Here is a 17547-nt window from a genome sequence, read left to right on the forward strand (position 1 = left end):
AACTTCTAACTCCGTTAGATGTCATAAATTCCATTTTCATGGATGCCTGGATGTTAAACTCAATTGTTACACCTGGTAGAGCAGAACGCTGATCATTTTATTAAAGATGAAAGACTTTAGACAGTTTTTCAACTCTCAGTAATGCCATAGTGATCGTTTGATATATGGACCTGCAGCAGAGTTTAGGCCCAGACACGGCTAGTGACGTCAGACTGAACAATCGGATAGCATCTCCTTTAGCCTTACCTGTGGCATGTGGCTTCAAGGTGACCTTTGGGACCTTAAACCATGAGGAAGACTCTCTCTCTTCTGATTCCCTGCTTTTGCTCTCCACCTTGCTCCAAGCTTGAAACTTTGTTGAGGTGAACTCTGTGGCAAAACCAGAAGGGGACTCTGAGCTGTCCCTGTCCAGCATTTCTGTTCTGGCACGAGAAGACACCAAATCCTTCAAAGGCTCCTCAGTGAAACCCCCTGGTAACATTGTGCTTGATTGTACTTCTTCTGGTGATGAATGCTTTCCCAGTTCCCCACTTGTTTCCATGTCTGCTCCTCTTGCACCCGTCTTCCCATATAGACTGGTGAACTCCACCTTTGGGAGTTTGATTTTACCACTGAATGCCACCTTCTCTTCCTTGGAGCCCTTGTGAGGGCTTTCACCATTGAGACTTGAACTTGAACCTTCTCTTTTGACAGTGTCACCACCAAATGATGCAGATTTGCCAGACGAAAACGACACTTTAGGCATCTTTATTCTTCCCCCCTTTGACTTTTCTTCTTCTGCCCCTTCTTTTTCTGCACTTGCAGCAGCTGACTTTTCTTTGGACTTTCCAAAGCTTGGCTTCTTTTTGATTTTGGGCATCTTCACTTTGACAGTCTCTGTCTCAGCCTCAGCCATTGCTTCCCCTTTTAAGGGACTTGTGCTTGTAGCAGGCTCATTTGTTGGAGGAGTGTCTACCAAGACAAAAACCGCTTTCTTTACTTTAGGCATTTTAGGGCCCTCATACTGAATTTCTGGCCCATGGACATTCACACTTTCCTCTGGTGAGGATAGGGAGGGTAATGGGACGCCAAACTTAGGGATTTTGATTTTCTTGCCTTTTTCTGTTTTGCTGTTATCTCCATCTTGAGATGAGCCAATATCAAACTCTATGTCTGGTATTTTGGGGACTCTGATTCCTGCATGTGGAGATGAGGAGCCACCCTCTCCTTTCACTTCTGTTTTTAGACTTACACTTGGTAATGTAACTTCTGGTACTGGATGGTTAACACGATTTTTGTCATCTTTATGACCATTCTGGGTTTCAACTTCAAAATACTCAAATCTTTCTCCACCGTTTTTCTTTTTTGGCATTCCAATCTTGAATTTTGTTCCTTTGACTTTAGGCCCTTTTACTTTGCTGCTGGTTTCTGTAGTGACATCTAAGTCAGGTAGATCAACTTTTTTCCTGTCCTTTTTGCCCTCCCCTTTGTGAAGTCCAGTATCAAGTTCTAAGCCTCCTTTTGGACCTTTGATATCTATTGTCGGGACTTTTAATTTTAGGCCTTTGTGCTCACCCTCAAAATGCAAATCAGCTTCTCCAAGAGCCCCAGTGTCCAGGTCAGCCTTACCACTTGGTAAGTTAATCTCTGCTTCAGTGGTTTTAGCCATTGGCAGTAGTATTTCTCCCTCTGGAACTTTAATATCAGAACTGGTTACTTTCATCTCTACAACAGATACCTCACTACCTTTACTTTTGCCTTTCGGGAGTGAAATATCAACTTTTGGCATCTTGATATCTGGCAGTTTGATGATTCCTCCCTCTGTCTCCATTTTCTCTGCTGGTGTATCAATGTTTACTTTTCCCTTGGGAAGTGATATGCCCACATTTGGCATCTTGAACTCTCCTCTATCTCCCCTGATATCTGCCTCAGGACCTTGCACTGAAGGTTTTCCTTTAGGAAGAGAAATGTCAACTTTTGGCATCCTGAATATTCCTCCCTCACCCTTAATTGTAGCGTTGGCACCTTCAGTCTCTCCCGTTGGAAGTGAAATATTGACTGAAGGCACTGTCATATGTGGCATTTTGCTGCCATCTCCCTCAATTTCAATCTCTCCTTTAATTTTGCCAGCTTTTCCTTTGGGTAGAGAGACGTTAAAACCTGGCATTTTGACCTGAGGCATTCTGATCCCCCCCCCTGCACCTCCTTCCAGCTCGATCTCTGCACCTTCTGTTTTTCCTTTAGGTAGTGAAATATCAACTGAAGGCATATTGATGTGGGGCATCTTGAATTTTCCAGCTTCTCCTTTGATCTCCACATCTCGAACTCCTGGACTTTCAACTTTTCTTTTAGGTAGAGAAACATCAACATTCATTTCGATATCTGCACCTTCAATCTTTCCCTTGGGTGCTGAAATATCAACTGAAGGCATTTTCATTTGTGGTGTTTTGAATTTCGCTCTTTCATTTCCTTCTGTTTCAGTCTCTGCATCTCCAGTCTTTCCGCTGGGCAGTGAAATATCAACAGAGGGCATGCTTAGATGTGGTATCTTAAATTTCCCACCTTCCCCCTTTAACTCCACTTCTGGACCTTCAATCTGTCCTTTGGTTAGAGAGATATCAACATCTGGCTTTTTCCAGTGAGGCATCTTAAAATTTCCTTTGCCATGTCCTTCTACTTCAACATCTGGACCTCCAATCTTCCCTTTGGGCAATGAAATATCAACAGAAGGCATGCTTAGATGTGGCATCTTGAATTTTCCACCTTCTCCTTGAATCTCTATCTCTGGACCTTCAATATGACCTTTAGGCAGAGAAACATCAGCATTGGGCATTTTCAGATAAGGTGTTTTGACTTTTGCTTCTCCTTGTCCATCCACTTCTATTTCTGCCTCAGTATCTTTGAGTTTTCCTTTAGGAAGCGATATGTCAATGTTGGGCATTTTTATGTGAGGCATTTTTAACTTTCCCTCTGTAGTCTCCTTCATTTCTAAATCTGGTGAATCAGTCTTTGCTTTTGGAAGTGAAATATCAAGTGCAGGCATATTAAAATGAGGCCTTTTGAATTTTCCGTCACCCCCTTTTAGCTCCAGGTCTGGTCCTTCAATCTTTGGAGACTTTCCTCTGGGCAAGGACACATCAAGGTCTAATTTGGGGAGAGAAACATCAATCGTTGGCATTTTGGGAATTTTAAGGTTTCCCTCATAACCTCTTATATCAGCCTCTGTAACATCAACTTCTGCTTTTGGGAGAAGAACCTCAGTCTCTGGTGTTTTAGCTGCTGGTAACGAGAGCTCAACAGAAGGCATCTTGACCTTGGTTTTAGCTTCAAGGTCACCACTTGGCTTACCTAGGTCTTTTTCCTTAGAGACAAAGCCTGGGATAGAAAACTTTGGCAGTTTTAAAGAGACGTCAGGTGCATGGAAGCCACCTTTTGCCTCTACATCTGCATCCAGTTTTGCTTCAACTTTTTCCTCTGGGAGTTCACTTTTGGGTGATGATATTTTTAACTTGGGAAATTTCATTTTGTATTTTGACATGTCATCTGAGTTGTCAACATTGATATCTGGTTGATGAATGTCAATTTTTCCCCTTTTCCCTTTAACATCAACATCAGGACAAGAGACTGATACATCTGCAGCCTTCTTGGACATGCCAAATGAGGGCAGTTTGATTTTAGGTTTTTTCACCTTGACTTTTCCACCTCCATCAAACTCCACCGACGGTGCTCTGATCTCTCCTTCTACATGTGGTGAACTGAGTGAAGTATCTCCCTTAGGTACTGGTATTTCCAAGTTACAGCTCTTTGTCTTTCCCCCAAACCTAGGAAGAGTGAAACTAGGTACTTTGAGGAAAACAGGTAGATCAAAGCTGCCCCCTGAAGAAGGCCTCCCTCCTTCTGCTTTCAGAAGTTCTACTTCCACATCATCACCTTTGGGTTTTGTAAGGCCAAAATTGAGATCCATCTTTGGAGCTGAGATGTCAACTGTTGGTAGTTTTACTGTGGGAAGTTTTAGGGATGCACCTGGACCTTCTAGACCACCTGTCTCTATATCTTCATTCTTAACTTCCAATTTGGCAGGATTAAGGCCTCCTGTAAGACCAGACATCTCCAAATCTCCAGATGCATCAGGACTTAGAGTATCAACTTTGAAGCCTTTAGCTTTTACACCAGAGGGCAGGCTGAGGTCAAGGTCAAATTTGGGCAGATTTATGTCAAGACTTGGCATATGGAATCCACCTCCTTTTTTATCAACTTCAACCTTCGGGATATCAAACCTTCCTTTTTCAGAGAGTCCTTCAATATTGATATCTCCCTCTACTGTACCCTCTGGAACTGTAACCTTTTCTCCCTTCACGTTGGGTCCTTCCACTTTGATATCACCTTCTGGGAAGTTCATCTTTGGAAGTGAAATATCAACTTTGGGCATTGTGAATTTGCGTCCTTTATTGCCAGGACCTTCGATGTTGAGGTCAACTTCAGCTTTTCCTTCAGGTAGTAAAATCTCAAACCCTGGATGTGCACCTTCTATGTTGAATTGAGGTCCCGTTGCTTTGATTTTAGGAAGAGAGACAGATGGCATATGAAACCTTCCACCCTTTTCAGCGTGCCCGTCAATTTCTCCGTGTGCTTTTGCTTTAGGGAGTGAAATATCAATTTCGGGTATCTCAGTTGTCCCACCTTTAGTATCATGGCCCTTTATTTTTACACCACCTTCTGGGAGACTGACTTTAGGCAAAGAAACATCAAATTTTGGCATTTTGAATTTGCCCCCTTTCATGTCAGGGCCTTCGATATTTATGTCACCCTCAACCTTTCCTTTAGGAAGTGAAACATCAACAGATGGAATTTTGATGTTCCCTCCCTTGACATCAGGACCCTCAAGAGTGACATCAACATCTGGAGACTTCATTTTGGGTAGTGAGAGATCCAATGATGGCATGTCGACAGTGGGCAATTTAAATTTCCCCCCTTTAATATCTGGACCTTGGAGGCTTATATCTACCTCTGGAGACTTGATTTTAGGGAGTGACATATCACCTCTGACTTCAGGCCCTTGGATATCAACATCAAGTCCCTTTGCTTTGATTTTAGGAAGAGAAATATCAACTGAAGGCATGTGAAACTTGCCACCTTTACCAGTTTTTCCTTCAATGTCAATATCCACATCTGCTTTTCCCTTTGGAAGAGAGATATCAGCAGTGGGCATTTGAAGTTTCCCTTTGAAATCTGGTCCTTCAACATCGACTCCAGCCTTTGGGAGACTGACTTTAGGCAAAGAAACATCAAATTTTGGCATTTTGAATTTGCCCCCTTTCATGTCAGGGCCTTCGATATTTATGTCACCCTCAACCTTTCCTTTAGGAAGTGAAACATCAACAGATGGAATTTTGATGTTCCCTCCCTTGACATCAGGACCCTCAAGAGTGACATCAACATCTGGAGACTTCATTTTGGGTAGTGAGAGATCCAATGATGGCATGTCGACAGTGGGCAATTTAAATTTCCCCCCTTTAATATCTGGACCTTGGAGGCTTATATCTACCTCTGGAGACTTGATTTTAGGGAGTGACATATCACCTCTGACTTCAGGCCCTTGGATATCAACATCAAGTCCCTTTGCTTTGATTTTAGGAAGAGAAATATCAACTGAAGGCATGTGAAACTTGCCACCTTTACCAGTTTTTCCTTCAATGTCAATATCCACATCTGCTTTTCCCTTTGGAAGAGAGATATCAGCAGTGGGCATTTGAAGTTTCCCTTTGAAATCTGGTCCTTCAACATCGACTCCAGCCTTTGGGAGACTGACTTTAGGCAAAGAAACATCAAATTTTGGCATTTTGAATTTGCCCCCTTTCATCTCAGGCCCTTCGATATTTATGTCACCCTCAACCTTTCCTTTAGGAAGTGAAACATCAACAGATGGAATTTTGATGTTCCCTCCCTTGACATCAGGACCCTCAAGAGTGACATCAACATCTGGAGACTTCATTTTGGGTAGTGAGAGATCCAATGATGGCATGTCGACAGTGGGCAATTTAAATTTCCCCCCTTTAATATCTGGACCTTGGAGGCTTATATCTACCTCTGGAGACTTGATTTTAGGGAGTGACATATCACCTCTGACTTCAGGCCCTTGGATATCAACATCAAGTCCCTTTGCTTTGATTTTAGGAAGAGAAATATCAACTGAAGGCATGTGAAACTTGCCACCTTTACCAGTTTTTCCTTCAATGTCAATATCCACATCTGCTTTTCCCTTTGGAAGAGAGATATCAGCAGTGGGCATTTGAAGTTTCCCTTTGAAATCTGGTCCTTCAACATCGACTCCAGCCTTTGGGAGACTGACTTTAGGCAAAGAAACATCAAATTTTGGCATTTTGAATTTGCCCCCTTTCATGTCAGGGCCTTCGATATTTATGTCACCCTCAACCTTTCCTTTAGGAAGTGAAACATCAACAGATGGAATTTTGATGTTCCCTCCCTTGACATCAGGACCCTCAAGAGTGACATCAACATCTGGAGACTTCATTTTGGGTAGTGAGAGATCCAATGATGGCATGTCGACAGTGGGCAATTTAAATTTCCCCCCTTTAATATCTGGACCTTGGAGGTTGATATCTACCTCTGGAGACTTGATTTTAGGGAGTGACATATCACCTCTGACTTCAGGCCCTTGGATATCAACATCAAGTCCCTTTGCTTTGATTTTAGGAAGAGAAATATCAACTGAAGGCATGTGAAACTTGCCACCTTTACCAGTTTTTCCTTCAATGTCAATATCCACATCTGCTTTTCCCTTTGGAAGAGAGATATCAGCAGTGGGCATTTGAAGTTTCCCTTTGAAATCTGGTCCTTCAACATCGACTCCAGCCTTTGGGAGACTGACTTTAGGCAAAGAAACATCAAATTTTGGCATTTTGAATTTGCCCCCTTTCATCTCAGGGCCTTCGATATTTATGTCACCCTCAACCTTTCCTTTAGGAAGTGAAACATCAACAGATGGAATTTTGATGTTCCCTCTCTTGACATCAGGACCCTCAAGAGTGACATCTACATCTGGAGACTTCATTTTGGGTAGTGAGAGATCCAATGATGGCATGTCGACAGTGGGCAATTTAAATTTCCCCCCTTTAATATCTGGACCTTGGAGGTTGATATCTACCTCTGGAGACTTGATTTTAGGGAGTGACATATCACCTTTGACTTCAGGTCCTTGGATATCAACATCAAGTCCCTTTGCTTTGATTTTAGGAAGAGAAATATCAACTGAAGGCATGTGAAACTTGCCACCTTTCCCAGTTTTTCCTTCAATGTCAATATCCACATCTGCTTTTCCCTTTGGAAGAGAGATATCAGCAGTGGGCATTTGAAGTTTCCCTTTGAAATCTGGTCCTTCAACATCGACTCCAGCCTTTGGGAGACTGACTTTAGGCAAAGAAACATCAAATTTTGGCATTTTGAATTTGCCCCCTTTCATCTCAGGGCCTTCGATATTTATGTCACCCTCAACCTTTCCTTTAGGAAGTGAAACATCAACAGATGGAATTTTGATGTTCCCTCCCTTGACATCAGGACCCTCAAGAGTGACATCAACATCTGGAGACTTCATTTTGGGTAGTGAGAGATCCAATGATGGCATGTCGACAGTGGGCAATTTAAATTTCCCCCCTTTAATATCTGGACCTTGGAGGCTTATATCTACCTCTGGAGACTTGATTTTAGGGAGTGACATATCACCTCTGACTTCAGGCCCTTGGATATCAACATCAAGTCCCTTTGCTTTGATTTTAGGAAGAGAAATATCAACTGAAGGCATGTGAAACTTGCCACCTTTACCAGTTTTTCCTTCAATGTCAATATCCACATCTGCTTTTCCCTTTGGAAGAGAGATATCAGCAGTGGGCATTTGAAGTTTCCCTTTGAAATCTGGTCCTTCAACATCGACTCCAGCCTTTGGGAGACTGACTTTAGGCAAAGAAACATCAAATTTTGGCATTTTGAATTTGCCCCCTTTCATCTCAGGGCCCTTCGATATTTATGTCACCCTCAACCTTTCCTTTAGGAAGTGAAACATCAACAGATGGAATTTTGATGTTCCCTCCCTTGACATCAGGACCCTCAAGAGTGACATCAACATCTGGAGACTTCATTTTGGGTAGTGAGAGATCCAATGATGGCATGTCGACAGTGGGCAATTTAAATTTCCCCCCTTTAATATCTGGACCTTGGAGGCTTATATCTACCTCTGGAGACTTGATTTTAGGGAGTGACATATCACCTCTGACTTCAGGCCCTTGGATATCAACATCAAGTCCCTTTGCTTTGATTTTAGGAAGAGAAATATCAACTGAAGGCATGTGAAACTTGCCACCTTTACCAGTTTTTCCTTCAATGTCAATATCCACATCTGCTTTTCCCTTTGGAAGAGAGATATCAGCAGTGGGCATTTGAAGTTTCCCTTTGAAATCTGGTCCTTCAACATCGACTCCAGCCTTTGGGAGACTGACTTTAGGCAAAGAAACATCAAATTTTGGCATTTTGAATTTGCCCCCTTTCATCTCGGGCCTTCGATATTTATGTCACCCTCAACCTTTCCTTTAGGAAGTGAAACATCAACAGATGGAATTTTGATGTTCCCTCCCTTGACATCAGGACCCTCAAGAGTGACATCAACATCTGGAGACTTCATTTTGGGTAGTGAGAGATCCAATGATGGCATGTCGACAGTGGGCAATTTAAATTTCCCCCCTTTAATATCTGGACCTTGGAGGCTTGATATCTACCTCTGGAGACTTGATTTTAGGGAGTGACATATCACCTCTGACTTCAGGCCCTTGGATATCAACATCAAGTCCCTTTGCTTTGATTTTAGGAAGAGAAATATCAACTGAAGGCATGTGAAACTTGCCACCTTTACCAGTTTTTCCTTCAATGTCAATATCCACATCTGCTTTTCCCTTTGGAAGAGAGATATCAGCAGTGGGCATTTGAAGTTTCCCTTTGAAATCTGGTCCTTCAACATCGACTCCAGCCTTTGGGAGACTGACTTTAGGCAAAGAAACATCAAATTTTGGCATTTTGAATTTGCCCCCTTTCATGTCAGGGCCTTCGATATTTATGTCACCCTCAACCTTTCCTTTAGGAAGTGAAACATCAACAGATGGAATTTTGATCTTCCCTCCCTTGACATCAGGACCCTCAAGAGTGACATCTACATCTGGAGATTTCATTTTGGGTAGCGAAACATCAAGGGATGGTATATTTAGCTTCCCACCTTCAACCTGAGGGCCTTCAACATTAATTTCAGGTCCCTTGGCTTTGATTTTAGGAAAAGACAGGTCAATAGATGGCATGTGGAACTTTCCACCTTTTCCAATATCTCCTTCAATTTTTCCTTTTGCTTTTCCTTTGGGGAGTGAAATATCGATGTCTGGCATCTCAATCTTTCCAGTTTTAATGTCAGGACCTTTTATTTTGACACCACCTTCTGGAAGACTCTCTTTTGGTAAAGAAATATCAAATTTTGGCATTTTAAACTTGTCACCCTTCACTTCAGGGCCCTCAACATCAAGGCTGCCCTCAACCTTTCCTTTAGGAAGTGAAACATCAACAGATGGAATTTTGATGTTCCCTCCCTTGACATCAGGACCCTCAAGAGTGACATCAACATCTGGAGACTTCATTTTGGGTAGTGAGAGATCCAATGATGGCATGTTGACAGTGGGCAATTTAAATTTCCCCCCTTTAATATCTGGACCTTGGAGGTTGATATCTACCTCTGGAGACTTGATTTTAGGGAGTGACATATCACCTCTGACTTCAGGCCCTTGGATATCAACATCAAGTCCCTTTGCTTTGATTTTAGGAAGAGAAATATCAGCTGAAGGCATGTGAAACTTGCCACCTTTACCAGTTTTTCCTTCAATGTCAATATCCACATCGGCTTTTCCCTTTGGAAGAGAGATATCAGCAGTGGGCATTTGAAGTTTCCCTTTGAAATCTGGTCCTTCAACATCGACTCCAGCCTTTGGGAGACTGACTTTAGGCAAAGAAACATCAAATTTTGGCATTTTGAATTTGCCCCCTTTCATCTCAGGGCCTTCGATATTTATGTCACCCTCAACCTTTCCTTTAGGAAGTGAAACATCAACAGATGGAATTTTGATGTTCCCTCCCTTGACATCAGGACCCTCAAGAGTGACATCAACATCTGGAGACTTCATTTTGGGTAGTGAGAGATCCAATGATGGCATGTCGACAGTGGGCAATTTAAATCTCCCCCCTTTAATATCTGGACCTTGGAGGCTGATATCTACCTCAGGAGACTTGATTTTAGGGAGTGACATATCACCTTTGACTTCAGGTCCTTGGATATCAACATCAAGTCCTGTTGCTTTGATTTTAGGAAGAGAAATATCAACTGAAGGCATGTGAAACTTGCCACCTTTACCAGTTTTTCCTTCAATGTCAATATCAACATCTGCTTTTCCCTTTGGAAGAGAGATATCAGCAGTGGGCATTTGAAGTTTCCCTTTGAAATCTGGTCCTTCAACATCGACTCCAGCCTTTGGGAGACTGACTTTAGGCAAAGAAACATCAAATTTTGGCATTTTGAATTTGCCCCCTTTCATCTCAGGGCCTTCGATATTTATGTCACCCTCAACCTTTCCTTTAGGAAGTGAAACATCAACAGATGGAATTTTGATGTTCCCTCCCTTGACATCAGGACCCTCAAGAGTGACATCTACATCTGGAGATTTCATTTTGGGTAGCGAAACATCAAGGGATGGTATATTTAGCTTCCCACCTTCAACCTGAGGGCCTTCAACATTAACTTCAGGACCTTTGGCTTTGATTTTAGGAAAAGACAGGTCAATAGATGGCATGTGGAACTTTCCACCTTTTCCAATATCTCCTTCAATTTTTCCTTTTGCTTTTCCTTTGGGGAGTGAAATATCGATGCCTGGCATCTCAATCTTTCCAGTTTTAATGTCAGGACCTTTTATTTTGACACCACCTTCTGGAAGACTCTCTTTTGGTAAAGAAATATCAAATTTTGGCATTTTAAACTTGTCACCCTTCACTTCAGGGCCCTCAACATCAAGGCTGCCCTCAACCTTTCCTTTAGGAAGTGAAACATCAACAGATGGAATTTTGATGTTCCCTCCCTTGACATCAGGACCCTCAAGAGTGACATCAACTTCTGGAGACTTCATTTTGGGTAGTGAGAGATCCAATGATGGCATGTCGACAGTGGGCAATTTAAATTTCCCCCCTTTAATATCTGGACCTTGGAGGTTGATATCTACCTCTGGAGACTTGATTTTAGGGAGTGACATATCACCTCTGACTTCAGGCCCTTGGATATCAACATCAAGTCCCTTTGCTTTGATTTTAGGAAGAGAAATATCAACTGAAGGCATGTGAAACTTGCCACCTTTCCCAGTTTTTCCTTCAATGTCAATATCCACATCTGCTTTTCCCTTTGGAAGAGAAATATCAGCAGTGGGCATTTGAAGTTTCCCTTTGAAATCTGGTCCTTCAACATCGACTCCAGCCTTTGGGAGACTGACTTTAGGCAAAGAAACATCAAATTTTGGCATTTTGAATTTGCCCCCTTTCATGTCAGGGCCTTCGATATTTATGTCACCCTCAACCTTTCCTTTAGGAAGTGAAACATCAACAGATGGAATTTTGATCTTCCCTCCCTTGACGTCAGGACCCTCAAGAGTGACATCTACATCTGGAGATTTCATTTTGGGTAGCGAAACATCAAGGGATGGTATATTTAGCTTCCCACCTTCAACCTGAGGGCCTTCAACATTAACTTCAGGACCTTTGGCTTTGATTTTAGGAAAAGACAGGTCAATAGATGGCATGTGGAACTTTCCGCCTTTTCCAATATCTCCTTCAATTTTTCCTTTTGCTTTTCCTTTGGGGAGTGAAATATCGATGTCTGGCATCTCAATCTTTCCAGTTTTAATGTCAGGACCTTTTATTTTGACACCACCTTCTGGAAGACTCTCTTTTGGTAAAGAAATATCAAATTTTGGCATTTTAAACTTGTCACCCTTCACTTCAGGGCCCTCAACATCAAGGCTGCCCTCAACCTTTCCTTTAGGAAGTGAAACATCAACAGATGGAATTTTGATGTTCCCTCCCTTGACATCAGGACCCTCAAGATTAATATCTACATCTGGAGACTTCATTTTGGGTAGTGAGAGATCCAATGATGGCATGTCGACAGTGGGCAATTTAAATCTCCCCCCTTTAATATCTGGACCTTGGAGGCTGATATCTACCTCAGGAGACTTGATTTTAGGGAGTGACATATCACCTTTGACTTCAGGTCCTTGGATATCAACATCAAGTCCTGTTGCTTTGATTTTAGGAAGAGAAATATCCAACTGAAGGCATTGTGAACTTGGCCAACCTTTTACCGAGTTTTTCCTGTCAATTTGTCGAAATATCCACATTCGTGCTTTTCCGTTGGAAGAAGAGATATCTAGCAGTGGGCATTTGAAGTTTCCCTTTGGAAATGCTGGTCCTTCAACATCGAACCTCCAGCCTTTGGGTGTTGACATCAGGACCCTCAAGAGTGACATCAACATCTGGAGACTTCATTTTGGGTAGTGAAAGATCCAATGATGGCATGTCGACAGTGGGCAATTTAAATTTCCCCCCTTTAATATCTGGACCTTGGAGGTTGATATCTACCTCTGGAGACTTGATTTTAGGGAGTGACATATCACCTCTGACTTCAGGCCCTTGGATATCAACATCAAGTCCTGTTGCTTTGATTTTAGGAAGAGAAATATCAACTGAAGGCATGTGAAACTTGCCACCTTTACCAGTTTTTCCTTCAATGTCAATATCCACATCTGCTTTTCCCTTTGGAAGAGAGATATCAGCAGTGGGCATTTGAAGTTTCCCTTTGAAATCTGGTCCTTCAACATCGACTCCAGCCTTTGGGAGACTGACTTTAGGCAAAGAAACATCAAATTTTGGCATTTTGAATTTGCCCCCTTTCATCTCAGGGCCTTCGATATTTATGTCACCCTCAACCTTTCCTTTAGGAAGTGAAACATCAACAGATGGAATTTTGATGTTCCCTCCCTTGACATCAGGACCCTCAAGCGCGACATCTACATCCTGAGATTTTATATTAGGTGTAGAAAGATCTATGGATGGCATGTTTGGTTTTCCACCTTTGACTTGAGGACCTTCAGTATCTATATCTGGTCTTTTAGATTTTATTTTAGGGAGAGAGATGTTAATAGAGGGCATGTTGAACTTGTTGCCTTTGCCAGTGTGCCCTTCAATTTCCCCCCCTACTTTTCCTTTGGGGAGTGATATGTCAATATCTGGCATTTCAATCTTTCTTCCCTTTGTTTCAGGTCCTTTTAATTTGACATCACCCTCAGGAAAATTTACCTTTGGTAAAGAAATGTCAAATTTTGGCAGTGTTATCTTTCCTCCTCTACCTTCAGGCCCTTCAGTGTTTATGTCAATGCCAGTGTCAACTTCTCCCTCTTCTTTACCTTTTGGAAGTGAAATATCAACAGTCGGCATTTTTACAACAGGAAGATCAATGTCAACAGATGGCAAATTGAATTTGCCTCCTTTCCCATTACCTTCAAAGGTAATTTCTGGTCCTTCAACATTTATATCACCTTGCTTTGATTTAATTTGAGGTAGAGAAACATCAACTGAAGGGATTTGAAAAGGTTCTCCTTTACTTTTTACTTGTATGTCACCCTCTGCTTTTCCTTTTGCTTTTCCCTTTGGAGGAGAGATGTCAAGAGAAGGTCCTTCTAGGACAAGATTTCCCTCAGGCATCTTCATCTTTGGTAGTGAGACATCCAAAGAAGGCATCTGGAATTTTCTTCCTTTGACTTCAGGGCTCTCAATCTTTACCTCTCCCTCTGGTGATTTCATTACAGGAAGAGCGAAGTCAAGTGATGGGACGTTGAACTTTGCTCCTCCTTTTGCTTTAGATTCAATATCAAATTCCCCTTCTTTGGTGGGCACCTTTGGAAGTGAGATATCAAAAGTTGGGAGCTGGAACTTGCTACCCCCACTGCCACTGAGCTCCACATTGGCCTCAATGTTTGGCTTGGATAGTGAAAAGTCAACACCTGGAAGTTCTGGTCCTTCAAGTTTGACATCAGGGTCAGGTAGCTTTATTTTTGGAGGAGAAATGTCTACAGTGGGCATGGTGAGTTTGCCTCCTTTTACTTCACTCCCTTCTAAAACAACCTCTTTTTCAGATGGCTTCAGTTTTGGTAGGGATATATTACATGAAGGCATTTTAAAATTGCTTCCTTTTCCATCAGTTTCAGCCCCTCCCTTGTCTTTTGACAGAGAAACATCTATTGATGGCAGTTCAATTTTCCCTCCTTTGATATCAGAACCATGTAAATTAGCCTCAGTTTCAGATGTTCCCATCTTAGGGAGTCTGACATCAAGTGAAGGCATTTTGAATCGTCCTTTAGCAGAGGGAGCCTCCATTTCAATTTTGCCCTTTGCCCTTCCCTTTTCAAGAGAAATATCAACAGAGGGTATCTGCATTTCACTTGGTGGTAAATGAAAATTTCCTTCCCCTTCAACATCAGTCACTCCTGCTTTGCCTTTGGGAAGGATCAGGTCCACTTTGGGTAACTTGAATTCCCCTTCCACACCTTGTCCCCTTATGTTTACTTCTCCTGGTTGAGAAATGTCAAAATCAGGCATTTTGAATTTTCCATCACCACCAACATAGTAGTCCATATGGACATCTCCACTGTCTGATTGGACCTTTGGGAGTGAGAGCTCAACAGAAGGTAGAGAGAATTTTCCTTCCACTTCTGGGCACTCAGTGTCCACCGATGATCCCATCTTAGGTAGTGAGATATCAACCTTTGGCATAGAGATCTTGGGCCCTTTAAAAGTGCCCTCGACCTCATCAGGAATTCTCCGTCCGCTGTCTAATTCCAAATCAATATCAGCTACAGAGATGTCACTGGCAGGCATGTTGATTGCAGTCTTCCTAATTCCTTCGTGATCTTTGATCAATATGTCAGTCTTTCCCTTCACTTTAGGCAAAGAAATATCAACAGAGGGAAGACCGATCTGCCCATCTCCTTTGATTTCTACCTCTGGAGGTTTTATGTCAGTATGAGGCATTTTGATGCCTCCAGCTTTTACCTTGATGTCACCATCAATTTCATCTGAATGGTGTGAGAGTCTAACTTTGGGTAGTTTCAACTTTGGCATTCTGACCTTTTTATCTCCTTTGTCTGCATCTACATGAACTTTTCCTTCAGCTGTTTCAGCTCTTCCTTTGATGTCCATTTCAGGAGCTTTGATTTTGGCCGTTCCCTTCACACTGGGCAAAGATGTCTCAGCTTTTCCTGAAGGGAGAGCAAACTCCACATCAGGTAGGCTAACTTTAGATGCTCCCTTCTCCACATCTTTATTAGCAGACAAACTGAACTCCACAGATGGCGGCTGGATGTTTACCCCCGGAGGCTTCAGCTCCACAGATCCAGTTTCCAAAGTAGAGCCTGACTTTGTGTGTTTGCTTGTAGGAAAGGTGATGCCAAACTTGTGTCCTTTTCCTTTGCTTTTCACTTTAGCTCCAGGCATTTCAGATGGGGAAATATTCACTTGTCCTTCAAACCGTCCTGTCTCCACTTTTGCTCCTTTTTGCGGGAACCTTGGAAAACAGTGTTTTAGAGAGGAAAAAAGGAAATAGGAAAGAACATTGTAATATTTCCCCAAAAGATTATATCTAATTTAAAGCACAACATTACAATAGATATAATTTAATGTTGTGCAATTTAATGTACAACAAGCATTGCATTGTAGTATTATTTGGAACTACCAAAGAGAAAGAAACAAACAAAAAAGGCCAACCTCATCCTCTTCTTTGCCTTCCTCTCAACTGCTGCTCCTCTGGCTTCCTCTACTTCAACTTTTGGACTTTTCCTTTGTTTGAATTTGGGAAGAGAAAACTCTACATCACTCATCTCCAGCCTGGGAGGTGTTCCCTCTACCACCAGCTCCTCTCTTCGCTTCTCTTTTAGCCTTTTCAGACCAAAACGTCCACCTCGTTTCTTCTGAGTCTTGAATGGTTTGGTCCCCTTCACACTCTGAAAGAAACACGTGTGACAAGAGCATCAGTCAACAACATTTAAAGACCTGCATCTATCTGTACTAGTTGATCACTCACAATATATTTTTTCAGCACAATGGCTTTCAGGATTAAAAGTGATTACAATAAATTGATAAAGCTACTTTACCATTTTGCCCATCTTGACTTTGGGACCTTTGACCTCCACACTGGGAACCTTTGGGCGCACGCTGCCATCCGCTCCAGGGATGGTTCGCTTAAGCTGGAAGCTGACCCTATATGGCTCTGCGCACTGAAGGATTTTTAAAGCGTCTTCATACCTCACATTGTCAAAGTAGACTTTGGCACTTAGCAGCTGGTCACCTTCATACAGAAAAACAGTATGAACAATATATTCATGTACATCAGTTTGTGATGTATATTTAGTATAGGATGCATTTAGTGGAAAAAGTAGAAAAAGTAAAAGTGATTTATTAAATAAAGTTTGATTAGAGACACAGTTAAGCATTTTGCAATTTTGCACAATTTTAAAAAGTTTAAATTTGTTCAGAATTGAACAGCAGAAATGAGGCTTTCTTGTCGGAAGTAAGCAAAAAACCCCAAAACAAACCAAAACGAAAAAAAAAACAAGCAAACAGCGGCCGACACCTAAGACTGGTGGGTAAGTAAGCGACTAATGCAGAAAACAGAGATTTTTAAATGGGAAACTGTTCTTGAAGTGAGTCAGGAAGTGTGATTTTTATCGTGGTGGAAACAAAACAGCAAAAGTAAGAGGAAATTCGTGACGATGTTTATGTGAAGCGAAATGTGAAGCGTAGTTTGGATCTTCTTTTGCTGCTGGTTCAGTCAGTATTGTTTGGAGAGAGATAAAACCTGCAGCTTCAGAATCTAGCACAAAAAGCACAGAAACACAAAGCGCCCGCCGACGCTTCAAAATCAGTGAGCAGTCGGCTTTCAGCCCCGACGGCGTGTCCGTGTCTGCGTATGTGCTGTCGGGTGAAAAGGCAACATCTCACTGATTCAGATGCGTTGGGTTGTGTTTGTGTTTACGTCTTCGTGCAGAATCCGTGTACCTGCTCTCATTTACTGTTTCAGCTGTTTGGTGGTTGTAGAAATTTTGTAGGTTTAAGCTGAGATTCTGGCGTTTCGGGCAAAATATTTAAAAATCGATTCAGGATTTTAATGAATCGATATCACGTTATCCAAGCCAGAATCGTTTTTAATCGATAAATCGATAATCACCCCCCCCCTTAATGACAATGTCATCAGAATAAATGCATTTAAAAAAAAGTGGGTTAGAGTTTGTTAACTCTTTGGAAATTGCAGACTCCCTGATGAGTCAGGAAGTGTTTAATCAATATTTGAAGATTTTTACAAAAATTCAGCAAAATTCTGCAACAAAAATAGGCGTCAACTGTTGTTGGAATTTGTAGATTTCCACCTTCTGGGTC

At 42.0% G+C, this 17547-nt stretch overlaps 1 protein-coding gene across 2 annotated transcripts in view; it reads right to left on the bottom strand.

Moving 5' to 3' along the window:
• prx (periaxin) overlaps positions 1-17547 on the bottom strand; it is a 51263-nt gene that overhangs the window by 3701 nt on the left and 30015 nt on the right. The window contains exons 6-10 of one of the 2 annotated variants that reach the window (XM_026193203.1): positions 16266-16459; positions 15880-16115; positions 12573-15679; positions 9567-12157; positions 247-5872 (exon numbers count right to left, since the gene is read on the bottom strand). In XM_026193203.1, coding sequence (XP_026048988.1) covers positions 247-5872; positions 9567-12157; positions 12573-15679; positions 15880-16115; positions 16266-16459 — 11754 coding nt within the window. Of the gene's footprint in view, positions 1-246; positions 7493-9566; positions 12158-12572; positions 15680-15879; positions 16116-16265; positions 16460-17547 lie in introns of both variants that reach the window. The other variant, XM_026193202.1, reaches the window with a different exon arrangement.

Source organism: Astatotilapia calliptera, chromosome 14 (genome assembly GCF_900246225.1).
Source record: "Astatotilapia calliptera chromosome 14, fAstCal1.2, whole genome shotgun sequence".
NCBI classification, from domain to species: Eukaryota; Metazoa; Chordata; class Actinopteri; order Cichliformes; family Cichlidae; genus Astatotilapia; species Astatotilapia calliptera.